The sequence below is a fragment of the Pteronotus mesoamericanus genome, unplaced genomic scaffold (assembly GCF_021234165.1).
Source record: "Pteronotus mesoamericanus isolate MK-2021 breed Mesoamerican mustached bat unplaced genomic scaffold, CSHL_Meso_final contig_226, whole genome shotgun sequence".
Taxonomy (NCBI): domain Eukaryota; kingdom Metazoa; phylum Chordata; class Mammalia; order Chiroptera; family Mormoopidae; genus Pteronotus; species Pteronotus mesoamericanus.
Window position 1 is genome coordinate 443,175 of NW_026555093.1, and position 26,850 is coordinate 470,024.

At 39.4% G+C, this 26,850-nt stretch overlaps 1 protein-coding gene across 1 annotated transcript in view; it reads right to left on the bottom strand.

The window, feature by feature from the left end:
- The window catches only part of F8 (coagulation factor VIII), a 207,744-nt gene extending 183,078 nt beyond the window's left edge, over positions 1-24,666 (bottom strand). Inside the window, exon 1 of the mRNA XM_054572236.1 lies at positions 24,349-24,666. Within this exon, the coding sequence (XP_054428211.1) occupies positions 24,349-24,494 (146 nt within the window). The 5' untranslated portion in view covers positions 24,495-24,666. The remainder of the gene's footprint in view (positions 1-24,348) is intronic.
- Between the last annotated feature and the right edge of the window lie 2,184 nt (positions 24,667-26,850).

A 26,850-nucleotide genomic window follows, 5' to 3' on the forward strand; every position in this document is an offset into this window, starting at 1 on the left:
TGCTCTACCCAGCTAGGCTCTCCATTAAAATAGAAGGAGAAATACGGAGTTTCCCAGACAAAAGAAAGCTAAAAGAATACATCCCTACCAAACCAGCACTCCAAGATATGCTAAGGGGACTGGTTTAAGCAGATGAAGGAAAAGAATGAGACAGAGAGGAACACAAGTACAAAGAGAAAAGAGGAGTAAGTTTCTATCAGTAATATCTCTCAATGTGAATGGACTAAATGCCCCAATCAAAAGACACAGGGTAGCTGAATGGATAAGATAACATGACCCACACATATGCTGCCTGCAAGAGACCCACCTCAGAGCAAAAGACCTACACAGATTGAAAGTAAAGGGATGGAAAATAATATTCCAAGCAAATGGACATGAGAGAAAGGCTGGCGTTGCCATACTTGTATCAGACAAAGTCGATTTCAAAGCAAAGGCCATAAAGAGAGACCCAGAGGGGCACTTTATCATACTGAAAGGAAGAATCTATCAAGAAGACATCAACATTGTAAACTTATATGCTCCCAATATAGGAGACCCCAAGTTTATAAGGAAATTGTTGGATGACTTCAAAAAAGATATAGACAGCAACACACTGATAGTAGGGGATTTCAACACCCCACTGTCAAAAATGGACAGATCTTTGAAACAAAACATTAATAAACATATCGTGGCGCTGAATGACACACTGAATCAAAGAGACTTAACTGACATACATAGAACCTTACATCCCAAAGAAGAAAAATACACATTCTTTTCAAATGCTCATGGCAGTTTTTCAAAGATAGACCACATGCTAGGACACAAAGCAGGCCTCAGTAAATTCAGGAAAATTGAAATAATACCAAACTTTTTCTCCAACCACAAGGCCTTGAAACTCGAAATCAACCTCAAAGAGAAACTTCAAAAACTTGCAAACTCATGGAGACTGAACAGTGGACTATTAAACAACGAATGGGTCAATAATGAGATAAGAGAAGAAATCAGAAAATTTCTGGAAACAAATGAAAATGAACAGACAACAGTCCAAAACCTATGGGACACAGCAAAGGCGGTCCTGAGAGGGAAGTTCATAGCAATACAGGCTTACCTAAAAAAGATACAAACATTTCAAATAAAAGACCTAACACTACAACTTCAAGAACTGGAGAAACAACAACAAATAAATCCCAGAGCAAGTAGAAGGAAGGAAGTAGTCAAGATTAGAGCAGAACTGAATGACACAGAGACAAAAAGAACAATTCAGAGGATCAACCAATCCAGAAGCTGGTTCTTTGAAAAGATTAATAAAGTTGACAAGCCTTTAAGTAGACTCATCAAGAAAAAAAGGGAGAGGACCCAAATTAATAATATCAGAAATGAAAGAGGAGAAATAACAACTGATACCACAGAAATACAAATGATTATCAGAAACTGTTATGAACAATTATATGCCAAGAAATTTGAAAATCTTGATGAAATGGACAAATTTTTAGAAAAGTATAATCTTCCAACACTGAAGGAGGAAGAAACAGAAAGCTTAAACAGACCGATAACAGGTGGGGAAATTGAAGCAGTCATCAAGAAACTCCCAGCACACAAAAGCCCAGGGCCAGACGGTTTCCCAGGAGAATTTTACAAAACATTTAAGGAAGAGCTAACCCCTGTCCTTCTCAGACTATTCCAAAAAATCCAAGAGGAGGGAAGACTGCCAGACTCCTTCTATGAGGCCAGCATCACCCTGATCCCAAAACCAGATAATGACCCTACAAAGAAAGAAAACTACAGGCCAATTTCGCTGATGAACATAGATGCTAAAATCCTCAACAAAATATTGGCAAACCGCATCCAGCAATACATTCAAAACATTATCCATCACGATCAAGTGGGATTCATCCCAGGCATGCAGGGATGGTTCAATATACACAAATCAGTAAACGTGATACAGCACATAAATAAAAGAAAAGACAAAAACCACATGATCATCTCGATAGATGCAGAAAAAGCATTCGAGAAGGTACAGCAGCCATTTATGATCAAAACACTCAGCAAAATGGGAATAAATGGGGCATTCCTCAAAGTAATAAAGGCCATATATGCAAAACCTACAGCCAATATCATACTCAACGGGCAAAAACTGAAAGCTTTCCCACTAAGATCGGGAACACGACAAGGATGTCTGCTCTCACCGGTTCTTTTCAACATCGTATTGGAAGTCCTAGCCACAGCGGTCAGACAAGAGAAAGAGATAAAAGGCATCCAAATAGGAAAGGAGGAAGTAAAGCTATCATTGTTTGCAGATGACATGATAGTGTACATAGAGAACCCTGTAGACTCTACCAAAAAACTCCTCAACCTAATAAGTGAATTTGGCAAAACAGCAGGATACAAAGTCAACATTCAGAAATCAGAGGCGTTTTTGTACACCAGCAATGCAATAGAAGAAGAAGAAATCAGAAAAAATATACCATTCGATATAGCACGAAAAAAGATAAAGTACCTAGGGATAAATTTAACCAAAGACACAAAAGACCTGTATGCAGAAAACTATACAACATTGAAAAAAGAAATTAAGGAAGACACAAATAAATGGAAGCATATACCGTGCTCATGGATTGGAAGAATTAATATCCTCAAAATGTCCATACTACCCAAAGCAATTTATAGATTCAACGCAATCCTTATTAAGATACCAATGACGTATTTCACAGAAATAGAACAGACATTTCAAAAATTTATATGGAACCATAAACGACCCCGAATAGCCGCAGCAATTTTGAGAAAGAAACTCAAAGTAGGAGGGATCACAATACCGGACATCAAACTCTATTACAAAGCCACCATACTCAAAACAATCTGGTACTGGCACAAGAACAGACCTATAGACCAGTGGAACAGAATAGAAAGCCCAGAAAGAAGCCCAGGTCTCTATGGACATCTAATATTTGACAAAGGGGGCAGAAGCATAAAATGGAGCAATAATAGCCTCTTCAACAAATGGTGTTGGGAGAGCTGGACGGCTACATGCAAAAAATTGAAATTGGATCATCAGCTGACACCATACACAAAAATAAACTCAAGATGGATAAAAGACTTAAATATAAGTCGCAACACCATCAAAGTCCTAGAGGAGAACATTGGCAGGAAACTCAGATATCCCACGCAGCAATTTTTTCACTGATATCTGTGAAAAAATATTTCACTTTAGTCTCCTAAAGCAAGGGACATAAAGGAAAGAATAAACAAGTGGGACCTCATCAAAATAAGAAGCTTCTGCACGGCTAAAGAAAACATCAGCAAAATGAAAAGGGAGCCAACCATTTGGGAAAATATATTTGCTAATGATACATCAGATAGAGGTTTCATCTCCAAGATATACAAAGATCTCACTCGACTCTACTCCAAGAAGACAAACGATCCAATCAAAAAATGGACAAAGGACCTGGGCAGATGCTTTTCTCAGGAGGAGATACAGAGGGCCCAGAGGCATTTGAAAGGATGCTCAGCATCACTAGCCATCAGAGAAATGCAGATAAAAACCACCATGAGGTACCACCTCACACCGGTCAGAATGGCCATCATAAACAGATCCACAAACAACAGGTGCTGGCGAGGCTGTGGAGAAAAGGGAACCCTAGTCCACTGTTGGTGGGAATGCAGACTGGTGCAGCCACTATGGAAAGCAGTGTGGAATTTCCTCAGAAAGCTGAAAATGGAACTGCCTTTTGATCCAGCGATTCCCCTGCTTGGACTATACCCTGAGAACACCAAAACGCCAATACAAAAGAACCTATGCACCCCAATGTTCATAGCAGCACAATTTACAATAGCCAAGTGTTGGAAGCAACCTAAATGCCCATCAGTAGATGACTGGATCAAAAAATTATGGTACATATACACAATAGAATACTACGCAGCAGAAAGGAAAAAAGAACTAATAAACTTTGCGACAGCATAGATGGAACTGGAGAGCATCATGCTAAGAGAAATAAACCAGGGGGCGAAAGACAAATACCATATGATCTCACCTATAAGCGGAACCTAACCAACAATGCAATGAAGCAAGGAAAATATGACCAGCAACACTGAAAGGAAAAGAAATCAACAGAGACAAGAGGGAAGGGGGGGCAGGGAAAGGGAAGGGAAGGGGAAAGTCAAGGAACATATAGCAAGGACTCATGGACAAAACCAAAGGGGAAGAGCTGAGGGAGGGAAGGTGGGAGGGGGCAAGGGAAAGAGGTGGGGGGAAGGCAGAGACAAATGTATTTAAAAAGTAAATAAATTAATAAAAAAATGTATTCTCTAAGTTGTTTATGTTTTTGTAGTCTACATAAATTTTGCATTCTATAAATGCAAAGTTTTTGACATTTTTTGTGATATCATCAAAAGGTTTTATATTTTGAAGTGCTTTATATAAGTAAGATATAATATTTTACAGGAAAAACAGAGATAGATATTTCTATTTATCTATGGAGATGATATCAAACAGGTATAAAGAAAATGATGAAAATCTTCCCTAACCTGATGAAGGAAATAGACATACAAATCCAGGAAGTGCAGAGAATCCCAAACAAGATGAACCTAAAGGGGACCACCCCACGACACATCATAATTGAAATGCCAAAGGTCAAAGACAAAGAGAATGTTAAAAGCAAAAAGAGAAAAGCAGATAGTTATTTACAAGGGAGCTCCCATGAGTCTGTCAATTGATTCCTCAACAGAAACTTTGCAGGCTAGAGGGGGCTGCAAGAAATAGTCAAAGTGGTGAAAAGCAAGTACTTACAACCAAGATTACTCTCTCCAGCTAAGCTATCATTTAGAATTGAAACAGGTAAAGAGCTTTCCAGACAAGAAAAAGCTAAAGGAGTTCATTGCCACCAAACAAGTGTTCAGTGAAATGTTAAAGGGTCTTCTTTAAGAAGAAGATCATAAATAAGAATTATGAAATAGCAATAAATGCATATATATCAACAATGACTTTAAATGCAAATTAAATAAATGCTTTAATCAAAAGACATATGGAGGCTGAATGAATAACAAAACAAGACCCTTACATAGACTGTCTACAAGAGACTCACTTCAGATTGAAAGACACGCACAGACTGAAAATAAAGGGGGGGAAGAAGATATTTCATAAGAATGGAAACAAACAAAAACTGGTGCAGCAGTACTTAGGCAAGACAAAATAGACTTTGAAACAAAGGCTATACAATTAGAGACAAAGAAAGACCCAGCAAATCCACTTCTGGGTATTTATCCAAAGTAACCCAAAACACTAAATTGAAAAGACATATACATCTTTATGTTCAATGAAGCATTATTTACAATAGCCAAGATATGGGAGCAACCTAAGTGTCCATCAATAGATGAATGGATAGAAAAGAAGTGGTGCATATATACAATAAAATATGGCTCATACATGAAAAAGGATGAAATCTTGCCATCTGCAACAACATTGATGATCTAGAGGGTATTATGCTGAGTGAAAAAAAGTCAGACAGAGGAAGACAAATGTCATAAGATTTCACTTATATGTGGATTCTAACAAACAAAATAAATGAATAAACAGAACAGAAACAGACTCATAGATACAGAGAATATTTTGACAGTTGCCAGATGAGACGGGGGTTGGGATCATGGGTGAAAAGGTAAAGGGACTTAGAAGTACAAATTGGTAGCTACGGAATAGTCATGGAAATGTAAAGTACAGCATAGGGATAGAGTCAATAATCTTATAATAACTATTCATGGTGTCAGAGAGATACTAGGTTTATCAGGGTGATCACTTAGTAATTTATATAAATGTTAAATTACTGTGTTGTACACCTGAAACTAATATAAAATTATATGCCAAATGTAATTTAAAAATAAAAATTTCCTTAAAAATTTTTACACAAATGTTCTGCAGATTTACAAAAGAAGAAATAACAAAGTGCTTTGATGGTAAAAGGTTATGAGTGAGTATACACAAAATGTGTATACTCAATGAGTGAGTATACACAAAATGTTATGAGTGAGTATACACAAAATGTCAATGAGTGAGTATACACAAAATGTTATGAGTGAGTATACACAAAAATAAAATAAATTATAGTGATAAAAAAACACTAACAAGAAAATGAAGAGTGCCGTTTATAGGCTCATAATCAGACTGGATATGACTGAGGAAAGAATCTCTAAGCATGGAGATATGACAATAGAAACTTCCAAAACTGAAAAGCAAAGAGAAAAATAAGACTAAGAAAAGAATAGACTATCCAAGGACTGTGAGACAACTACAATAGGTGTAACATATGCATAATGAGAATATCAGAATGAGAAGGAAGATATAAAGGAACAGAAGCAATATGTAAAGTAATTATGATTGAGATTTTCCCCAAATTAATGTTGGACATCAAATCACTAATCTAGAAAACTCAGAGGACACTAAGGAGAACAAATGCCCCCTAAACTATTCCTAGGCATATTATACTTGAACTTCAGAAATTAAAGATAAAGAAAAAATCTTGAATGAAACCACAGTGGGGAAAAAAACATCTTACCTAATGAGGAACAAAGAAAAAAATTACATCCAACTTCTCAGAAACCATTCAAGCAAGACAGGAGTGGGGTGAAATATTTAACATGTTCAGAGAAAAAAAAAAACAAGCTAGAATTCTGTACCTTGTGAAATTATCCTTCAACAGTGAAAGAGAAATAAAGACTTCTTTAGACAAACAAAAATTGAAGGAATTTGACTTGCCTTGAAAGAAATATAAAAATAAATTTTACAAAGACAAGGAAATTAATATAGGTCAAAAATTTGGATCTACAGAAAGAAAGGAAGAACATTGGAGAATGAATAAGTGAAGAGAACCTCCTTCGTAGAAAAGACACCAAACACCAAGTAGATTGGAATGACTTAGACAGTTGATGTTAGCCAGGCTCAGTTGCTGGCACTGGAATGCTGCCAAAATGGACACATGAAAAAAGGAGCCATGGTGGAGGCTGTGCATCGGTCCAACATCTTGGAAACACCAAGGCTGATCTAGAAAATGCAGCCGGGAACATTCAACTTGCCAGCAAAAGAGCCCGACATCAGGCTCTGGTATGTCTCCATTTCTGAAGGAAACCATTCAGACACTTGGTGATCCTCAGTAAGCACCAGGAAACTACCCCAAATAAACTTTGTGTGTGTGTGTGTGCGCGCACATGCACGCGCACACACACACAAACACACAAACATGAAAACAGCAGACATTCATTTTAAGAAATTTTTGTGCTTCAAAAGCCATCCAAATATTCAAGGAAGCACAGAAGTTGTCATTACCTGAAGAACAATGTTGGTCGGAAACATTCTTCTTCATCTGATGCGCTTTCAGATGATTCACTGATAGCTATAAATTTGTGCAAATGCTGCCACCCAAGGTCAGCAGACATGATTAGCAGAACACTGCTTAGAATTACTGAAAACGTAAAATGCACCAAGGTGCTTTACAATGAAAGGGTAGCTGTGAGGCCATAAGACCTCTTCCAAGAGGCACACAGTTACCCTCCACCCACCCAAACCATCAAGCGCTGTGGTGAAGGTGGGAAAATGCATCGACACACCTCAGGGCGAAACATGAATAGGTCCCTGAATTTGTGTTCCTGGGGTTTTGATGATGGGTGTGGCCCAGAGACGTGTATTTGAACTATTCTAGTGAAAAATAAAAATACATCGGGTTGCAGACAGAGCAGACCCCGGTGAGTCACTTACTGCACAGAATGGTTAAAGGAGAGAGATAGACACAGCTGCTCACAAGAGGAGGCTCTGAGAACTCCAGACAACGTCAATGAAACCAAGGCAGAAAGGATTAGCTGAGGAAACCAGGGAGAGTGCTCTTAAGAAAACAAAAGGGGTTGAGTGAGCCTTAAAATGGCGAGCCTACTCCTAACAGCATCTACTCACATAAAGTAAAGACTGTTGGAAGCACAAGGAGAAACTGGCCAGCGTACAGTCACAGAGGGAGACCTTAACACCATTCGAGGGATGTAGCCGCAGATTGGCTGAAAATGCTCCTTGAATCTGTGCATTGTTTTGAGTGGACCTCTCTCAGAGACCAAATGAGTGGGGCAAAGGTGAAGCTGACTTAGTTCTCATCTCTCTCTAGGCTCCCTCCCCTCCCACAGAGCCTTGCATTTCACTCCATTCCAGGGTTTCCAGGGCACCCGCGAAAGCACATAGCAAGAGCAGCTGTGCCAATCCAAGGCCACAGCAAATGACTTTCTGTACTGGCTGAGGGCCAGAGGCCAGAATACTGATAAGGAAGCTCTTCCAGTAAAAGGAGTTGATTTATGGAGGAAGGAATGGGGATCTGCATTGACCAGGAGGCACAAATATGCTGTAGGAGCAGGTTGTCAGAGGCACATCTTGTCTACTGCTATACTACCACCTCTACTTCAAATCGCACTGGGGGCCATATGGGCGATCCCTACTTACCAATCACTAGTGGAAGAAAAATCCTGAGCTATATTTACAGATAGGACATCTTGATATGCAGGTGCAAGCAAAAAAATGACTGTTGTAAATCCCCCAAGGGGCCAAATTTGGCCATTGCTGTTGATTATCCACTTTGTGTAGAAGGAGAAATAGCCCAAGGTTCAAATATATACAGGTTAATGGACAGCAGCATATGGTTTGGCTGTCTGGCCAGGGGCTTATGAGAAAAAAGAAGACTGAAATGTCCAGGGACAAAGATATCTCTGGTAAAGGCTTATTGGTGAGTGGGCACAAAATAGAAAGATCTTCATGTTATATGTTAATGCCATCACAGAACATCTACCATGGAAAAAACACATAACAATAATGTGGACAAAATGACTAGCAATTAACATCAGCCAGCCACTACATGGGACATCCCAGGGCTAGCAAGATATGAGCTAAGTGTTTATGGTAGCAAGGAGATAATATATGCATGGACACAAAAGCAAGACTCCCTGGACTTCCAGTCAAGATGACAGGATAGGCAGACATGGTTCACTTCTTAGCACCGCCACATCATAATTACAACTAACATATAGAACAACCATCACTCATAACCATCAGAAACCAAGTTGAATGGAAGTCTGATAACTATGGAATTAAAGAAAACACACCCATCCAGACTGGTAGAAAAGGTGGAGACACAGAACCAGCTGGTCCCACATCCACAAGTAATGGATAAAAATTTGGGAGGGATATCTTAGAAGTGAGGAGTCTCAGCCCCACACCAGATCACCCAGCTCAGGGTTCCAGTGCCAGGAAGATAAGTCCCCACAACTTTTGGCTGCAAAACCCAGCAGGGATAGAGTCAGTGGGAGAAACTTCTGGAGCCCCAAGCAGTTCCTCTTAAAGAACCCATACATGGACTCACCTACTCAGACTCACTCCTTCTGAGCTCCTGCATCAGAGTAGCAGCTTGAAAGGCAGCAGTGGAATAGTGGGAGAAACTGGAATGTCTAGCATCAAGGCAAGCAGGAGCCATTGTCCCTTTTCTGAGCCCTCCCCCCACAGAGCCACTGGGCTGGCAATCTGGTGCCATATCTGAGACTCCATCAACCTGGCTAACACTGTTTCACTCGTCTTGGAAAGCCCCACAGATTCTGCCCCACCCAACATATGGGCCCACCCAAGCTGCTTTTCAATATGAATGGCTGGCTCTTGGCATTACTGCACAACTTTCTAAATCCTCCCAATCAACAACAGTTGGCCTCAACTGTGAGCCCTAGGCCCAGCACTAGCAGCAACCAGCCTAGATTCAGAGCTTGGCTTTGCCTAGGAATCTCCAAGGCCAGCACAAGTAGCAGCCATCTCAGATTGCATTATATCTCAGGCAGGGTGGCCCCGGGCAAAACACAGGTCGGGGCTGACCTTGGCCTGCACCACACAGGAAACCCCCAGGGCCAGCGCACCCAGTGAACAGCTACAGACCACATCAGAGCACCACAACCCTGCCCCTGCACAACAGATCCTCCACAAAGGGCAGAAGTTGGTGGTCAGTGGTTACAGCCAATCCTAGCAGCTTACTGACTTGGGTAAATCCCTTCCATTGATCTGCCAACAGCAACCAAGGTTCAATTACAAAATAAGGGTATACTCAGCTTTGCGTACCCACATTGCACACCCAGCTTTGGTGATAGGGGAGGCTGTTCCCCTGGACCCTACAGGACACCTACCACATTAGGCCACACTACCAAGACATGGAGTCAAAGCAGCTCTACCTAATATATAGAAACAAACACAGGGAGGCTGCTGAAACGAGGAGACAAAGAAACATGGCCCCAATGAAAGAATAGATCAAAACTCCAGAAAAAAAAACTAAACAAAAGGGAGCTAAGCGATCTATCAGATGCAGAGTTCAAAACACTGGTTATAAAGATGCTCAAGGAACTTAGTAAGGACCTCAGCAGCATAAAAAGATCTCATCAGAAACAAAAGATACAGTAATTGAAATGAAGAACAATTTATAGGGAAACAAAAGTGGAGTGGATGAAGCTGAGAATCAAATTAATGATTTGGAACATAAGGAAGCAAAAAACAATCAAACAATCAATTAGAACAACTAGAAGAAAAAAAGAATCTGAAAAAAATGAAGACAGTGTAAGCAGTGCCTGGGACAACTTCAAGAGGTCCAACATTTGCATCATAGGGGTGCCTGAAGGAAAAGAGAAAGAGCAAGAAATTGGAAATCTATTCAAAAGAATAATGAAAGAAAACTTGCCTAATTTGGTGAAGGAAATAGACATGCAAGTCCAGGAAGCACAGAGAGTCCCAAACATGGTGGATGCAAAGAGGCCTCCTCCAAGAAACATCATAATTAAAATTAAGGTTAAAGTTAAGGAGAGAATCTTAAAAACAGCAAAAGAAAAGAAGTTAATTATCTGTGGTGGAGTTCCCATAAACTGTCATCTGATTTCTCAAAAGAAACTTTGCAGACTATAGGAGATTGGCAAGAAATATTCAAAGGCACGAAAAGCAGGGACCTTATTGATTGCTCTACCCAGCAAAGCTGTCATTTATAACTGAAAGATAGATGAAGAGCTTCCCAAACAAGAAAAAACTAAAGGAGTTCATCATCACCAAACCATTACTATATGAAATGTTAAAGGGACTTATTTAAGAAAAAGAAGATCAAAACTATGAACAGTATAATGGCAAAAAATACATATCTATCAACACTTGAATCTGAAAAACAAACTAAGCAAACAAGAACAGAGACAGAATCTTGGATACGGAGAGTGTTTTGATGGTTACCAGGTGGGAGGGGACTGTGGGGGAATGAGTGAAGAGGTGAGGAGATTAAGAAGTACAAATAGGTAGTTAGAGATTAGCCATGGGGATGTAAAGTACAGTATAGGAAATGGAGTGGAGAAAGAACATATACACATGACCTATGGGTGTGAACAATGGTGTGGGGATTTCATGAGGGAGTAGGGGATGCTGGGTGGGGGTTCTGGGTGGAGGGAGGCAAAGGGGTAAAAATCAGGACAACTGTAATATTATAATCAATAAAATATAATTTAAAAAAAGAAACATGGCTTCCTACTGATGAAGGCAGATCTACCTAGTGTTGCCCCGCAAAGTCCAACCAGTCCACAAGAAAAAACAATGCAGAGTTCCCAATATGGCACTGTCTATCATGGAGACCAGCCAGCAAGTTTACTGCATTGGACCCACCCTTTCCATCCTAGAAGGGATAGCACTTTATTTTGATTAAAGGAGACTAGTATTCTAGGTATATGTTAGCCTTTCCTGCCTACAGGTCCTTGGCCAGCACCACTGAGGGCTTACGGAGGGTTAGAGTCACTGATGTGGGATCCCGTATAACATCATGTCAGAGCAGGAGACCAATTCTACAGCAAAGTATGTGCTGGAGTGGGCCCATGACCATGGTGTCCATTGGCTTTATTACATGCTATTCATCCAGAAGCTTCTAGACAGAGCAGCAGAATGACCTCTTAAAGCACAGCTAAAGATCCAGCTGTGCAAGGTCCTGTGAGGATGGAGGGCCAATCTCTAGGTTGCTGTATATGCATTAACTCAAAGATGGTTGTGTCCCCAACACATGGATGTAGGAACAAAAAAGTGGCAGCAATAAAAGCTCTGCTTACCATGACTCCCAACGACCCACCTGGGGAGTATGTGCCACTCCTCCTTGCAGCTCTGGGCTCAGCAGTTTAGAAGGTCTCCATAGCAGAAACACAAGAGTCTCATTGAATTAGAAGCCTGGGGTGCCAGCTGTGCACCTGGGGCTAGTTGTAAGTACCAAAGGAGTAGCAGGCCAGATTTGGAGCCCCAAGGGCATGATCAGGAGGAGGGGGTGTGATGTCACATGGGGGTTGGGCAGAAATGTGCCACACTCAATAGCACCCATGCTACCTGAGGGGCACAGTACAAAGGCCACTGGGACCTGGAAAAGCTCTTTCCCGATACAGGAGAAGACAGTAAGTGAATGGGGGCTGTGATGGAAACAGGGATAAGATGGCCAGGAAAAACTTTGACCCCTAGTCACTTGTGGGGAGGAGGCTGTTGGAGGATGGCCTTCAGCTGAGGTCTCTTCACAGAGCCTCCTGGCCTGGGGTCAGAATCTGAGGACCCCTCCCTTTCCCAAAGCAGCCCTTAGTCCCTTCCCACTGAGGGCCATGCCCCTTACCAGAGCAGGCCATGCCCCATTACCAGAAGACCCATGCCATGCCCCACCTGAGGACAGTCAGTGCTTAATGATCAAACTGCTGAGATATGAAGTCCTAGCCACGTTGGCCCAACTTGGGACAACTCTGAAGGGTCATTCCAACTCCCTGTAGGGTTAGCCTGCACCACAGGCCAGCTTCTCCCTCTGCCCACTCCTGTTTCTTCCGTGTCCTTCCTTTCCCTTCTCCGGTGATGGTCTTTAGAGCACTCTAAAGAAACTTTCTGCACATTAATCTCTGTCTCACAATATGCTTCTGGAGTTAAATATGATATTAACTCATATTTAAATGTGTTTTAAATTCATCCATCTTTACAGACTTTTGTGGTACTAGCCTTGGCATAGACCTACATGGTTTTTAGTCATTTCACAACATAATTTGATGCCTATGTCATTGTGTGCACTCCTCCCTTTAGTACATTTGTCCCATCTCCTGGCCACTTTGAGACTTATGTACTTCCAAAGATATCAACTCATTCCTACTTTGTTCCTTTTCTTTCTTTCTCATTTTGTCTCCTAGATTCTGCTGAGTCTACCCTAGCCAGTTTCTCCAAAGTTTCCATAGGTTTCTAACAAGGCTCAGATCCATGCCCAAAGATAGGTATTTTGACACACACTAGCCCAGTTCAATATTTCTGACTATAATAAAAATATAAGACACACAGAAAATGTTTACTAGAGCAAGAGCTTGAAAGAGCAGAGAGGGAACAAGATCAAGAGTACCCATAAACATGTTTTTATCCCTCTGTGGGAAGAATGAAAAAAAAACAGAAGCTAGATGGAGAAACAAGGTTGTGAGAGAGGGAAACAGAAGACCTAGGTCTAGGTTCAGAGTAGGACTCTATTCAAAGAGACATACTAGAGTTTCCTAAGAGCATCAGCACCATCCACGTGTGAGATTCACTTCAGAGATCAGCCTATACAGGACAATAGCTCCCCAACCTGAGACCTTTGCCATTAGAGTGAATATTTTTCACTGGAACAAAAACACGTGATTTATGTGCCTGTATCAGTTTCAGGATAATCTACACAGTAAGTGACAAAATGTTCTAGGACTACAGGTTTTACTCTTTCCTAACTTTTGTGCAGTTTTTTGTTTGTGTATTTCCCTTGGGATTTGATATATAAGTCTTGCCAAATATATTTGGCAACAATGTCCTTGACATGAACTGTTCTTTCACATTTTATCTAAAACCAATCAGAAAACCTATTATATTCCCTGACCCTTGCTGAGAAGAATTGAGCAGCTGCAGGAACAGATAATATAAAACTGAATTTTCCCAGATGTTTACTTCAAACCTTGGCAGAGGTTGTCAGGATGTGTCCAGAGTCAGCTTATCCTGTTAATCAGTATCAAAATAATCTTGACCATATAACGGTATCATCAAAATAAAAATTCTATCAACTTTTTCTTGGTAAATACATGTGACTGTCTATACAACAACAGAAAACTAGATAACAAATAAATCTTTTTCTCCATTCAATTCAATTTTACACTCAGACTATTATTCACTATGCCACAAGTTGCATGTTAGATGGAAGCTACAAAACAAAGTACAATGTATAATTAGCTCAATATTAATTTTTAACAACCAACATTAACAAATACGTGGTTAAATGTTCAGTTAGATACCAGGCTATTGACCCTCTGGGCCTCTACTTCTGGATCATTAACACTGCACAACTTCCAGCAACAATAAACTATAAAATAACTTATAAACCTTTTTCATACCATATGCATTCAGTAAGATACCATTATACAGTGATTAAAATGGTGAAAATTAAATAATGGCAACATCAAATGTTGTCCAGGATGTGTCAAAACTGGCACTTTCATGTGTTGCTGGTAGGAGTAGAAAATGGTACAATGCTTCCGGAAATCTACTGGCAGTCTCTTATAAACTTAAATACACACTTACCATATGATCTAGCAATTTCACTTGTAGATATTTAACTAAAATAAATGAGAACAGATGTCCACACAAAAACTTGTACAAGAATATTCATAGCAGGTTTATTTATATTAGCACCCAAACCAGGAACACTCCAAAGGTCCATGTGAACAGTGAATGAATATGCAAATTATATATTGCCATAATAGACAAGTAATTAGCAATAAAAAAGATAGAATTACCATGGTTCCATGGCTAAGTTGGTTGGAGCATCATCCCGTCCACCAAAAGGTTGTGAGTTCAATCCTTGGTCAGGGCACATACCTAAGTTGCAGGTTTGATCCCCGGTTGGGGTGCATAAGAGAGACAACCAACTGATGTTTCTCTCTCACATCAATGTTTCTCTCTCTCTCTCTCTCTCTCCCCCTCCCTCTCTCTTTCTCTCTCTGTCTTTCCCTTCTTCTCTTTCTAAAATCAATAAACATATCCTTGGGTGAGGATTTTTTTAAAAGGATAGAACTATTTAATGAAACAACCTGTGTGAACTTCAAATCATCATGCTGAATATAAAAACCCAGACACTGAAGAGTACATACTATAATTCTACTTATGTAAAAGTCTTGAAAAGTAAAAAATTGATAGGGGAACTCAAGAGTTAAAGATTTTAGTTGTAGTTATAGTTGATAGGCTTAAGTGATTAATGTCTATGGAAAGCTATTGTTCCAAGAACTGGAATACATGTCTCCAGGAGGTCAACAAGCGATTCAACCTTTGTGCCCCAGGGGGTCTTCAAGTTATGGATCAAGGTTGTATCTGAGCCATTATGTTCCAGGGAGGGAAGGCTGTGATACAGATAAAGAATTGTTGATCATTAGATAAAGAAATACTAGGAAAATTGCAACCCTTATTTGATTAACCTTTTTTTAAATCCTTTTTCAAAACTTTTTCGTCTCAAACTATGCTATAAGGCCATAGTAATGAAAACAGCATGGTATTGGCATAAAAACAGACACATCGATAAATGGAACAGACTAGAGCCCAGAAATAAACTCACACCTACATAGTCAAATAATACTTGACAAAGAAACCAGCTCATACAATGGGCTTATTCAATAAATGGTGCTTGGAAAATTGGACAGTTACATACAGAAAAATGAAACTGGACCACCTTCTTATGACACACACAAGAACTCAACACCAAAAAACCAAAACAAAACAGTTAAAAAATGGGCAGGGGACCTGAATAGACATTTCTCCAAAGAAGACATACAGATGGCCAATAGACATAAGAAAAGATGCTCAATGTCACTAATTATGAGAGAAATACAAATTAAAACCACAATGAGATATGACCTCACACCTGTCAGAGTGGCTATCATCAGTAAATCAGCAAACAAGTGCTGGCAAGGATGAGGATAAAGGGGAACCCTTTTGCACTGCTAGTGGGAATGCAGATTGGTGCAGACACTGTGGAAAGCAGTATGGAGTCACCTGAAAAAATTAAAAATGGTACTGCCTTATGACCCAGTAATTCCACTTCTGGAAATTTATCGAAGGAAACTCAAAACACTAATTCAAAAGAAAATAAGCTGCCCTATCTGGTGTGTCTCAGTAGATTGAGTGTCCGCCTGAGAACCAAAAGGTGGCTGGTTTAGTTCCTAGTCAGGGCACATGTCTGGGTTGTGGGTCAGGTCCCCATTTGGGGGTGTGCAAGAGGCGATCAATTGCTTCTCTCACACATCATTGTCTATCTCCTTCCCTTCCCCTCTCTCTAATAAATAAAATCTTAAAAAGAAAAAAAAAAAGAAGCACACCTATGTTCATTGCAGCAGTATTTACAATAGCAAGATTTGGAAGCAGCCCAAGTGTCCCTCAGTAGATAGTGGATAAAACAGCTATGGTACATTTAGACAATGGAATACTACTCGGACATGAAAAATTTACCCTTTGCAACAGCATGGATGGACCTGGAGAACATTATACTAAGTGACATAAGCCAGTCAGAGAAAGACAAATACCATATGATTTCACTCATATGTGGAATCCAATGAAGAAACTGAACTGACAAGCAAAATAAAGATAGTTTCATAGATAGAGAGCAGGCTGACAACATTGGGTAGGGGTCTTTGGGGGTGGAGGAATAAAGCAAAAAGAAAAAGGGCTCATGGACATGGAGAACAGTGTGGTGATTGTGGGGGAAAGAGGATGGTGGAGATGGAAGAGGGTATAAAGGGGATACATGGTAATGAAAAAATACAATAAAAATAAACAAAATTTAGAAAACAGTCAGCTTCAAATCAGATGTTAAGACAGTTTTAGAAGGTATATAACCCACTGTCTTCTCAGATCACCAGCATCTGAATAAAGCGCCCATAAAGATTTAATCTTTGTTTCTACTTATTGGTCCTGGTAGTAACAGGCAGCATGAACACTGACTTTTCTGGTTTCAAAATGAGTCTATAATTCCACAAAGCAGCTCATTGCCTGGGGGCTGGGTCAGGGCAGGGAGACTCACTGTAACATTGCAGGATAGTTGATGTAAATGTTTTACATGTTGATTAGGGTGGTGGTTATGCATTTGTGAAAACTTACCAAACTGCATGTTTAAAATCTGCGCATTTCATTGTATATAAATTATACCTGAAGTAGGCAAAATGTTGTCCCTTGTGACCTTTGTTGCTGTGCCCATGAATATGTTACATGGCAAACAACAACAACAACACAAAAAAAACACCTTTGCAGACGGAATTACGGTTGCTAATTAGTTGACCTTGGAAGGAGAGATTACCTGGGGGGACCCAATGTAATCACAATGGTTCTTAAAAGTGAAAGGGGGATAGGCAGGAAAAGAAGGTTAGAGAGATGTGGAAAATTAAGTCAGATAGATTGAAAGCATGAGAAAGACTTGATGAACACTTGCTAGTTTGAAGATGGAGGGTGCTACATGGAAATTGAGTGAAAGAACTGAATTCTAAATAAACCTGGAAGTGGACTCTCTCCAGAGCCTCCAGTAGGGAACATAGCTCTGTCAACACCTTGATTTTGGCCTTGGATGACCCTGAGCAGAGTACCCAGTTCTGATCCACAAGAACTGTGAGATAATAAATGGGTTTTCTTGCAAGCTTCTAAGTGAGGTAATTTGTTACACAGCAATAGAAAACTAAGGGGATACTCAAAATTGGTCTAAATATTAAAAATGACTTGACAAGTAAATTAAAAATGCAATTAAAAACATGCTCCTAAATGAAATCAAAGAGGATATTTATTACAAACTATACTAAAAACAATGAAAACTCTTCTTACCATAACCTGTGGGAAAAGTTATTCTCACAGAAAAATATAGTGCCTTCACCATTTAAAAAAAGGACAAAAAAAGAGAGAAAAGAACACACTACTTTTCCTAAGGTATTAGAAAAATATAGCTCAGTTTTAAAAAAAAAGGAAACTAAGGAGAGATCTTTGATAAAGATAAAAAATCTAAAAAGTGAATTAAATATTAAAAATAACTAGGAAGAACAAAGAAACCCAAAGGCTCATTTTTTGAAAACACCATCATCAATAACAAAAGAGACAAATCCCTGGCAAACCTGTTCATTGATACAGATAAATAACAAAGATATAGGAATTTAAGAATGAGAAACTACAGAACTACCAATAATGTGGAGTAAAAGAATCATGAGATAGTGCTATAGACCAATGGTCACCAAATATTTGGCACCAGGGACCAGTTTCTTGGAAGACAATTTTTCCATGGACCAAGGGTCGGGGGAGGTTTCAGGGCGATTGAAGTGCATTACATTGAAGCTCACTTCCTGCTGTGTGGTCCAATTCCTGTAGGCCACTGGACTGGTACCAGTCCTTGGCCCAGAGGTTGGGGACCCCTGCTATAGGCAACATGGTAGCAACAAAGTTGAGAAATAAAAGAAGTCATTTCCTGAAAAGGTATAACATTATTAAAGGTGAGTCAAAAAAATTGAAACTTGATTTGACTAATTGTCATAGAAAAGCCAGAAGAGATGACTAAAGATATTGCAAAGTCACTTGGACCAAATGAATTTATAACCAAGTCTTGCCTAATTTTTAATGTTATTTAAGCTATTCTATGCAACAGAAAATGATGGAGCATTTATTAACTCATTTGATAAAACCAATAAACCTTTAATGCCAAAATCTAATAAGACTAGTGACAAGTAAAGCTATAGATCAATTCCACATAATAAAAGGACACAGTTTCTAAAGGAATATTAGGAAATAGACATCAGCAATAATGGAATTATATGAACATTAGAATGTACTCCAAGAATGTAAGGGTATTCAATGTGAGGAAATCTATTAACAATCTATTTGTCTATCAACATATTGAAGAGTAAAATTCAGGTGGTACTAGATGTTGAGAAGTCATTTCCAATAAAAATTTTATGCCACCAAGGGGTTGCCAGTTCAATTCCTAGTTAGGGCACATGCCTGGGTTGCGGGCCAGGTCCCCAGTGGGGGGTGTGCAGGAGGCAATTACACATTGATGTTTCTCTCCCTCTCTTTCTCCTTCCCTTCTCTTCTCTCTAAAAAATAAAATAAAATATTTAAAAAAATGTTTTATGCCAAATGGGAATAGAAGTAACAAAGACTGCCAAAAACAAACAGCAAATGCTTCTTAAAAGCAAAATATTAAGAATATTTCAAGTAGGAATGCTCGCTTTTACCAATATCACAACATTGTATTGTATTTTTTAATAAATTCAGTAAGATAAGAAAAAAACAATTGCCTATAAACACTGGAAAAGAGCTAAAATCTGACTCATTTTGGATATGGCTCAATAATCACAGAGACTCTAGAGTAAAATTACTAGAATTATTAAGAGAATTCAGTAAGGTAGCTAGATTCAAGATGAATATATACAAGACTTCTGGCCAAGATAAAGGCATAGGTAGATACACTTTGCCTCCTCGCACAACCAAAAGAAGGACAATACACATTTAAAAACAAAAAATAACTAGAACTTCCAGAAAATCAAACTGTATGGAAGTCCAACAACCAAGGAGATAAAGAAAAAACATTCATCCAGACCAGTAGGAAGGGTGGAGATAGGCAGCCAAGGTAGAGAGGACACAGGGCAAGGTGGCAGCTGGTTGACCAGGCAGTCCCACATTTACATGTGGATAAACCGGAAGCCACAGTTGGGGAGCGAGACGGGCCACGCAACCCAGGATTCCATTGCTGGAAAAGAAAGCCTCAAAACCTCTGGAGGTAAAAACCTGTGGGGGTTGCAGCAGCAGGAGAAACCCCCAACCTCACAGGAGAGTCCGTTGGAGAGACCCACAGGGTCATAGAATGTACACAAACCCACCCACCTGGGAATCAGCACTAGAAGGGCCCAATTTGATTGTGGGTAGGGGGGAAAGTGACTGAAAGCCGGCCGAGAGCCAAGCAAGTGGCATTGTTCCCTCTTGGACACTTCCCCCCACAGACAGCATCACAATGCAGCGACCTGCCCTGGGTGTCCTGCCCTGGCGAATACCTAAGGCTCCACCCCTTCCAAAGTAACAGGTGTGCTGAGACAAAGAAGTATGGCCCAAATAAAAGAAGAGATCAAAGCTCCATAAATAGAACTGAGTGATGAACATATAACCAACCTGTCAGATGCACAGTTCAAAACACTGGTAATCTGGATGCTCACTTAATTGGTTGAGTATGTTCACAAAATAGAGGAAAAAGTGAAGGATACACACAGTGAAATAAAGAAAAATATACAGGGAACCAACAGTTCAGGGAAGCAAACTGGGACTCAAATCAATGATTTAGAGCAGAAGGAAGAGATAAACGTTCAACCAGAACAGAATGAAGAAACAAGAATTCAAAAAAATGAGGAGAGGCTGAGGAACCTCTGGGACAACTTTAAATGATCCAACATCCGAATTATAGGGGTGCCAGAAGGAGAAAAGGAAGACCAAGAAGTTGACAACCTATTTGAGAAAATAATGAAGGAGAACTTCCCCCATCTGGCCAAGGAAATAGACTTCCAGGAGATCCAGGAAGCTCAAAGAGTCCCAAAGAAGTTGGATCCAAGTAAACACACACCAAGGCACATCATAATTAAGTTACCCAAGATTAAAGATAAGGGGAGAATATTAAAAGCAGCAAGAGAAAAGGAGACAGTTACCTACAAAGGAGTTACCATAAGACTATCAGCTGATTTCTCAAAAGAAACCTTGTAGGCAAGAAGGGGCTGGAAAGTATTCAAAGTCATGAAAGGCAAGGACCTACATCCAAGATGACTCTATCCAGCAAAACTATCATTTAGAATGGAAGGGCAGATAAAGTGCTTCCCAGATAAGGTCAAGTTAAAGGAGTTCATCATCATCAAACCTTTATTATATGAAATGTTAAAGGGACTTATCTCAGACAGAGAAGAAGATGAAAACTATGAACAGTAAAACAGAGAGGAGGGAGAGGGTAAGAATTGGGGAAAAGGTACAGGGAATAAGCAGCATAAATGGTGGGTACAAAATAGGCAGAGGTAGATTAAGAACAGTATAGGAAATGGAGAAGCCAAAGAACTTATATGTATAACCCACTGACATGAACTAAGGTAAGGGGGCAATGCTGGTGGGTGGGGTGGTGCAAGATGGAGGGGAATAAAGGGGAGAAAAAAATGGAACTGTAGTAGCATAATCAATAAAATATATATTAAAAAACAAACAAAAAAGAAAACAACAAAAAAGATGGATCTATACATTCTGATACTAAATATCAAGAAATGGAAATAGGAAAAAACAATTCTGATACTAAATATCAAGAAATGGAAATAGGAGAAAACATTTCTGATACTAAATATCAAGAAATGGAAATAGAAAACAATTTAGTAACAGTAGCAACTCATTTACAAAATGCATAGAGTTAAATGTAATAACAAATTACATACATTTGTTATATTATTAAACTTGTGGATAAATTTAATGAAATACAAAGTAAAATCATAACAGGACTTGGGCCTTTTTGACTGGAAAATATTTTAACATTTTTACATAGAAAAATAAAATTCCTAAGAAATGCTTTTTAAAAAGTACCAAAAACCCCAGCAACGGTTGATTTCATTTACCAGACACTGAAAGATATTATAGACCCACTGTAATCAAATCAATATGGCATTGACATAGCAAGAAACAATTACATCAGTGAAACAGCATAATGAATCCAGAAATAGATAGCAATATATATGAGAGTTTTATATGATAAATATATCCATTCAAATCTGTGGCAAATGATGTATTATATGATAAATGATGCCATTGCAATGAGCTATTGATATGAAAAGAAATAAGCCTAGACATAATCCCACTCCAATACCATACACAAAAATAACTATCAGCTGAATTGGAGCCATAAATGTAAAAAGCAAAACAGTAATTTTTTTTGCAAGAAAATCTGAAAGAATACATATACAATCTTGATGTGCAGAAAACATGTTTAACCAACACTGGCAATTCTGAAGCTGTGAAAGTAAATATAGATATATTTGTAAAAATTAAAAACTTTTTTTATAAAAGTTATAAACAAAGTCAAGAACAAAAAAGTTAACACTTGTAACAATAAAAGTGTTCTCATTTAATTTAAGAAAATGAAAAAGCTCAAAGAAAAGAATACTAGGCAGCAGAAAGAAAAAAAGAACTACTAAACTTCGAGACAGCATGGCTGGAACTGGAGAGCATCATGCTAAGCGAAATAAGCCAGGGGGTGAAAGACAAATACCATATGACCTCACCTATAAGCGGAACCTAACCAACAATACAAAGATGCAAGGAAAATAAGACCAGCAACACCGAAAGGAAAAGAAATCAACAGAGACAAGAGGGAAGGAGGGAGGGAGGGCAGGGACAAAGAAGGGAAGGGGAAAGTCAAGGAACATATAGCAAGGACTCATGGACAACACCAAAGGGGAAGAGCTGAGGGAGGGAAGGAGGGAGGGGGCAAGGGAAAGTGGTGGGGGGGAGGCAGAGACAAATGTATTTGAAAAAATAAATTAAAATAAAATTTTAAAAAAGAAAAGAACATATATAAAAATATGTTTATATCAAAAACATATGTTTATACAAAAAAATATAATCAAATCTTAATATGTAAATGCAATAGCCAACACACATTTGAAAAGATACTCAACCTCATCAGAAATAAAAGGAACACAATTAATGATGCAATATCATTCTACACATACTGGATTGGCAAACATTAAAAGGCAAGATAAAACTTATTGCTGATGCAAATACAGGGAGAAGACCATTTCCATACATTGATGTTAGAAATATTTGAATAATTCTGGCCTCTTTGGAAGTCAAAACTAAAAAGGAAATATTAGCTTCATTCCAGCAATATCACTTTTGAGAATCTGTCCCATTGGAATAAAAGCACCACGATGTAATGAGATAGGCTATAATGGCCAAAAAAAAATTTTTTTAAACCTCAAACCCTGGAATAATGTGGAGTCTTATATGGCCATTAAAAAGAATAAATTGAAGCTATGCCGAATGACTTGGACAGAATTCTGCTAAGTTTTAATGAGCGAAAAAAGTGTTGTAATATGCCATTTTTGTTAAAAAAACCTAATGACTAAGAAAACCTTTATTTGCATATATATGTATATGTGTGTGTGCGTGAATATATATTATTATACTGGGGTTACCTGATTGAGGATAAGCAAAAAGGGGGCTAATGTAGGAGGAGGATGGGGAGCCAAACAGAACAAAAATGACCATAAAATATGTATGACATGACATTTAATACTTATATGCCATTATATATGTATTGAGTTTAAATCTTTATAATTCACATTTAAAGAAAACAAAAAATTGAAAATAAATGATTTTAGCAGTCAACTTAATAAGCAAAAAATAGATCAACAAAATGAACCAAAGGAATTTAGGAAGAAGGAATGAAATAATAATGGTAAAAGCAGAAAATGGTAGAACCAAAATATGGCTCCTGAGAAGACCAGTAAAGAACTGAGAAAGTTCCTGGAAATATTATTTTAAAGAGAGAGAAAGAGAATATACACAATATAAAAGTGAAAAAGGAGATATAATTACAGACATAGAATAGTTTAACAGTATCACAAGATTATTATGTAACTTGATACCAATACATTATCAAATGTAGGGATAATTGCTTTCCAGGAAAATATATATAACCAAATTTGACTGAAGAAGAGGTAGAAAAATCTGAATAAATCAATGCCCATAGATAATATTGAAAAGGTTATTTAATACTATTTTCCCAAAATGCACCAGAACCCCCAAAAGATGAAAAGCTTCTGAACTCATGGCAGGTATTATCCTTACACCAAAATTGGGCAAAGAGATCAAAACCATAACACACATACACACACACACACATACACACACGTGTGCGCGCGCGCATACGAACTAGAGATTAAACTTGTGTGTAATATTGATAGGATCTCATTGCTCTGCTTCTCTCTATGGAAGTTTTGTTCTCTCTCTTATGCTCCTTGCCCCTTTGCCCTTTCTTTACTCCACTCTCTAGTTTCCAGAGTGGCAGCATGTGACAATAAAAATCAATAGACAAAACAGAACAAAATATCAACGAATAGGTCAGATCTATAAAAAGGGTTGGCAGTTAGCATTTGTGCTAATAGCACAGATGTATATATTACCTTACCAGAAAATACTTTTTCAGGGCTTAACTAGCATCACAGCCATTCTTACCTGATGTCTGCACCTTCCTCCAACCAGAGTCACATCCCCACATCCTGGTTGGGCACTATAGAGTATGTCTTTACCTTGTATCCACGTAGAGCTCACTGAGAAGTTCACTGTGCATGTAGTCCCAGGACAGTTCAACTGCGCCCAGGTAGTATCTTCTGATGGCACTAAAGCTGAACGGTAAAAGGCACAGAAAGAAGCAGGTGGAGAGCTCTATTTGCATGGCTCTTATGGCTAGGAAATGTTCAACTGGAGAAGTGAAGATTAATTCTTCTCTAAAATATCCTTGGCTTCCAAGAGAGAACAGGTAAATTTTCTAGGATTTAATGAAAAGTTCCAAAAGTCTGGCAGAGAATTTTAGGGAACTTTACTTGCTGGATGTGACAGCAGCAGCACTAAGCAGTAAGGGATAGGATTGCTTCCTTTTTGGCAATGGGAAGCAGCCACAGGAAGAACTGAATAGGAAAAGGAAGGCTGAGCTAAAACTTAACCCATTCACTTCTGAGAGCAGTAGGGGCACAAGAATACTGCTTTAATCTGAACCTTTAAGGAAAGGAAGAGAGGAAGGGAGAAGTCAAGGTGAAGATGATCTTTAATTTGTACTCATATTCCTAGTCTACCCCAACTCTCTTCCTTAGTAGTAGCTGCAGATTCTGGAATCCACTTGCATAAGCAAGAGTAATCACTATCCTAACAGTTTGTCTACTTCTACCCTTGTACCTCACACAACCACCACAAAGTGACTTTTTAGAACTATAAAGCAGATCCTGTCACTCCTTTCCTCAAAAACCTCCACTGGCTTCTGACCTAACTTGGAGTAAGATCCTACGTCTTTACCAGGGCCTAGAGCATCTGCCATGATCAGCATGCCCCTTTCTCTGGTCCATGGTCCCATCTCACTCTGGTTATGGGCCTCTTGCACCTAGACCTTAGCACTAGCTATTTCCCCTACCTGAAACATCTTTCCCCCAGACTCCACACATTTCACTCCCACATTTCCTTCAAGTCTTGGCTTAAATCTTGCCTTCCCAATGAGCTCAAATATGGATCACATTTCCATGGTAAGCTCTCTACCAATATTTATATTACTGATAGCCCTCCTGGCTTAATTTTTCTACATAGCACTCATAACCACACAGACTTAATATTTTATTTAACTTTCATTGTTGTTACCTGATGCTTCTTAAGGTTGTTTATTTTGACCCAGATATAGGATACTGTATCTCCTTAAATCTGAATGTAGCTATGCTTAGTTCAAGTGGTGACCCTACTCAAGTTAATGTATATTACGAGGAGTAAGGGCCTCCCCAAGGGCCTCAAAGTAGAGAACACAATGAGAAGAAACTTGGTTAGGGTTAGAGTTGCATTAAGAAATGTATCACCGAGAGTCCAGTTCTGCACGAGTAAGAATTTGCTTAAAATTTGCTGTACACAAAATTCTCTGCCAGGCACTAGGATGCAGAGGTAATAGCTGCCATGTACCATATGCCAGGAACAGTTCTAAGTGTTTCTTAATGCAGCTGCTATTCTTGTCTTCATTTTACAGGTGATGAAACTGAAGAATAGAGGGGCTAGGCAACTTGGCCATGGTCATGATAGAGGAACTCAGAGTTAAAGATTTTAGCCTTAGTTGATAGGCTTAAGTGATTAATTCATTAGGAAATCTGTTATTCCAGGAACTGGAATGCATGACCAAGTGACTCCAGGAGGTCAACAAGCAATTCCACTTTTGTGCCCCAGTGGGTGTACAAACTATTGGAGGTAGTATCTGAGCCATTGTGTTCCAGGGAGAGGCGGTCATGATGCAGATAAAGAATTGCTGATCAACAGATAAAGAAGTCCTAAGAAAATCATAGCCAGAAAGATGGCGGAGGAGTGAAAGGGAGTCACACTGACCTCCTCTCAAAACCAAACTGGAATTGCAACTAAATAATGGAGTAATCACCTGGAAAGCAGTGGAGCGATAGTGGGAGAGGAGCCTTGGTGCCGCGGACAGCGGATTCGACTCTCACACATCCCAACGGGTGAGAATTGCGGTGGAGGCTCGAGAGGGTGGGCTGGGTGCGCACGGGCACTGGCACCAGAGGGACATTGAAACAGCCAGTTAGCGTCCCCCCGGGAAGAACGGGGTCTGAATCATAAACAGGAACCCCTAAACTACAGCCGCTAAAGCCGAGAAAATACAGACAAAACGCAACCCCAAAAAGCTTAGGGGCACTCTCTGCCAGAGACAAGTGGCTGGGGATGCAAAAAGACATTTAAAGGGCAAACGCAAAAGTTGCAGCGGCAGCTACCCTCCTTGATCGCTGGGTAGAGGCGGCAGCAGGGTGGGCTGGTGCCTGGGAAAAGACTGGTGAGGAAAACTTTGTGAAGAGAACTGACTCTGCGGCCGGTGGAGCCCGGGTGATAACGCACTTCCCACTCTGCAGCTACCATCTCGCTCAGGCATAAGGGAATCAATTAACCTGCCTTTTGTGCGCTCTGCACACAGCTTGTGCGCCTGTGACCTGCGGGGCTGAGTGCAGACTGTCTGGGAGAGCCTTGAGGAGAGACTGGAGACAGTGGCGTTGGGGAAAGAA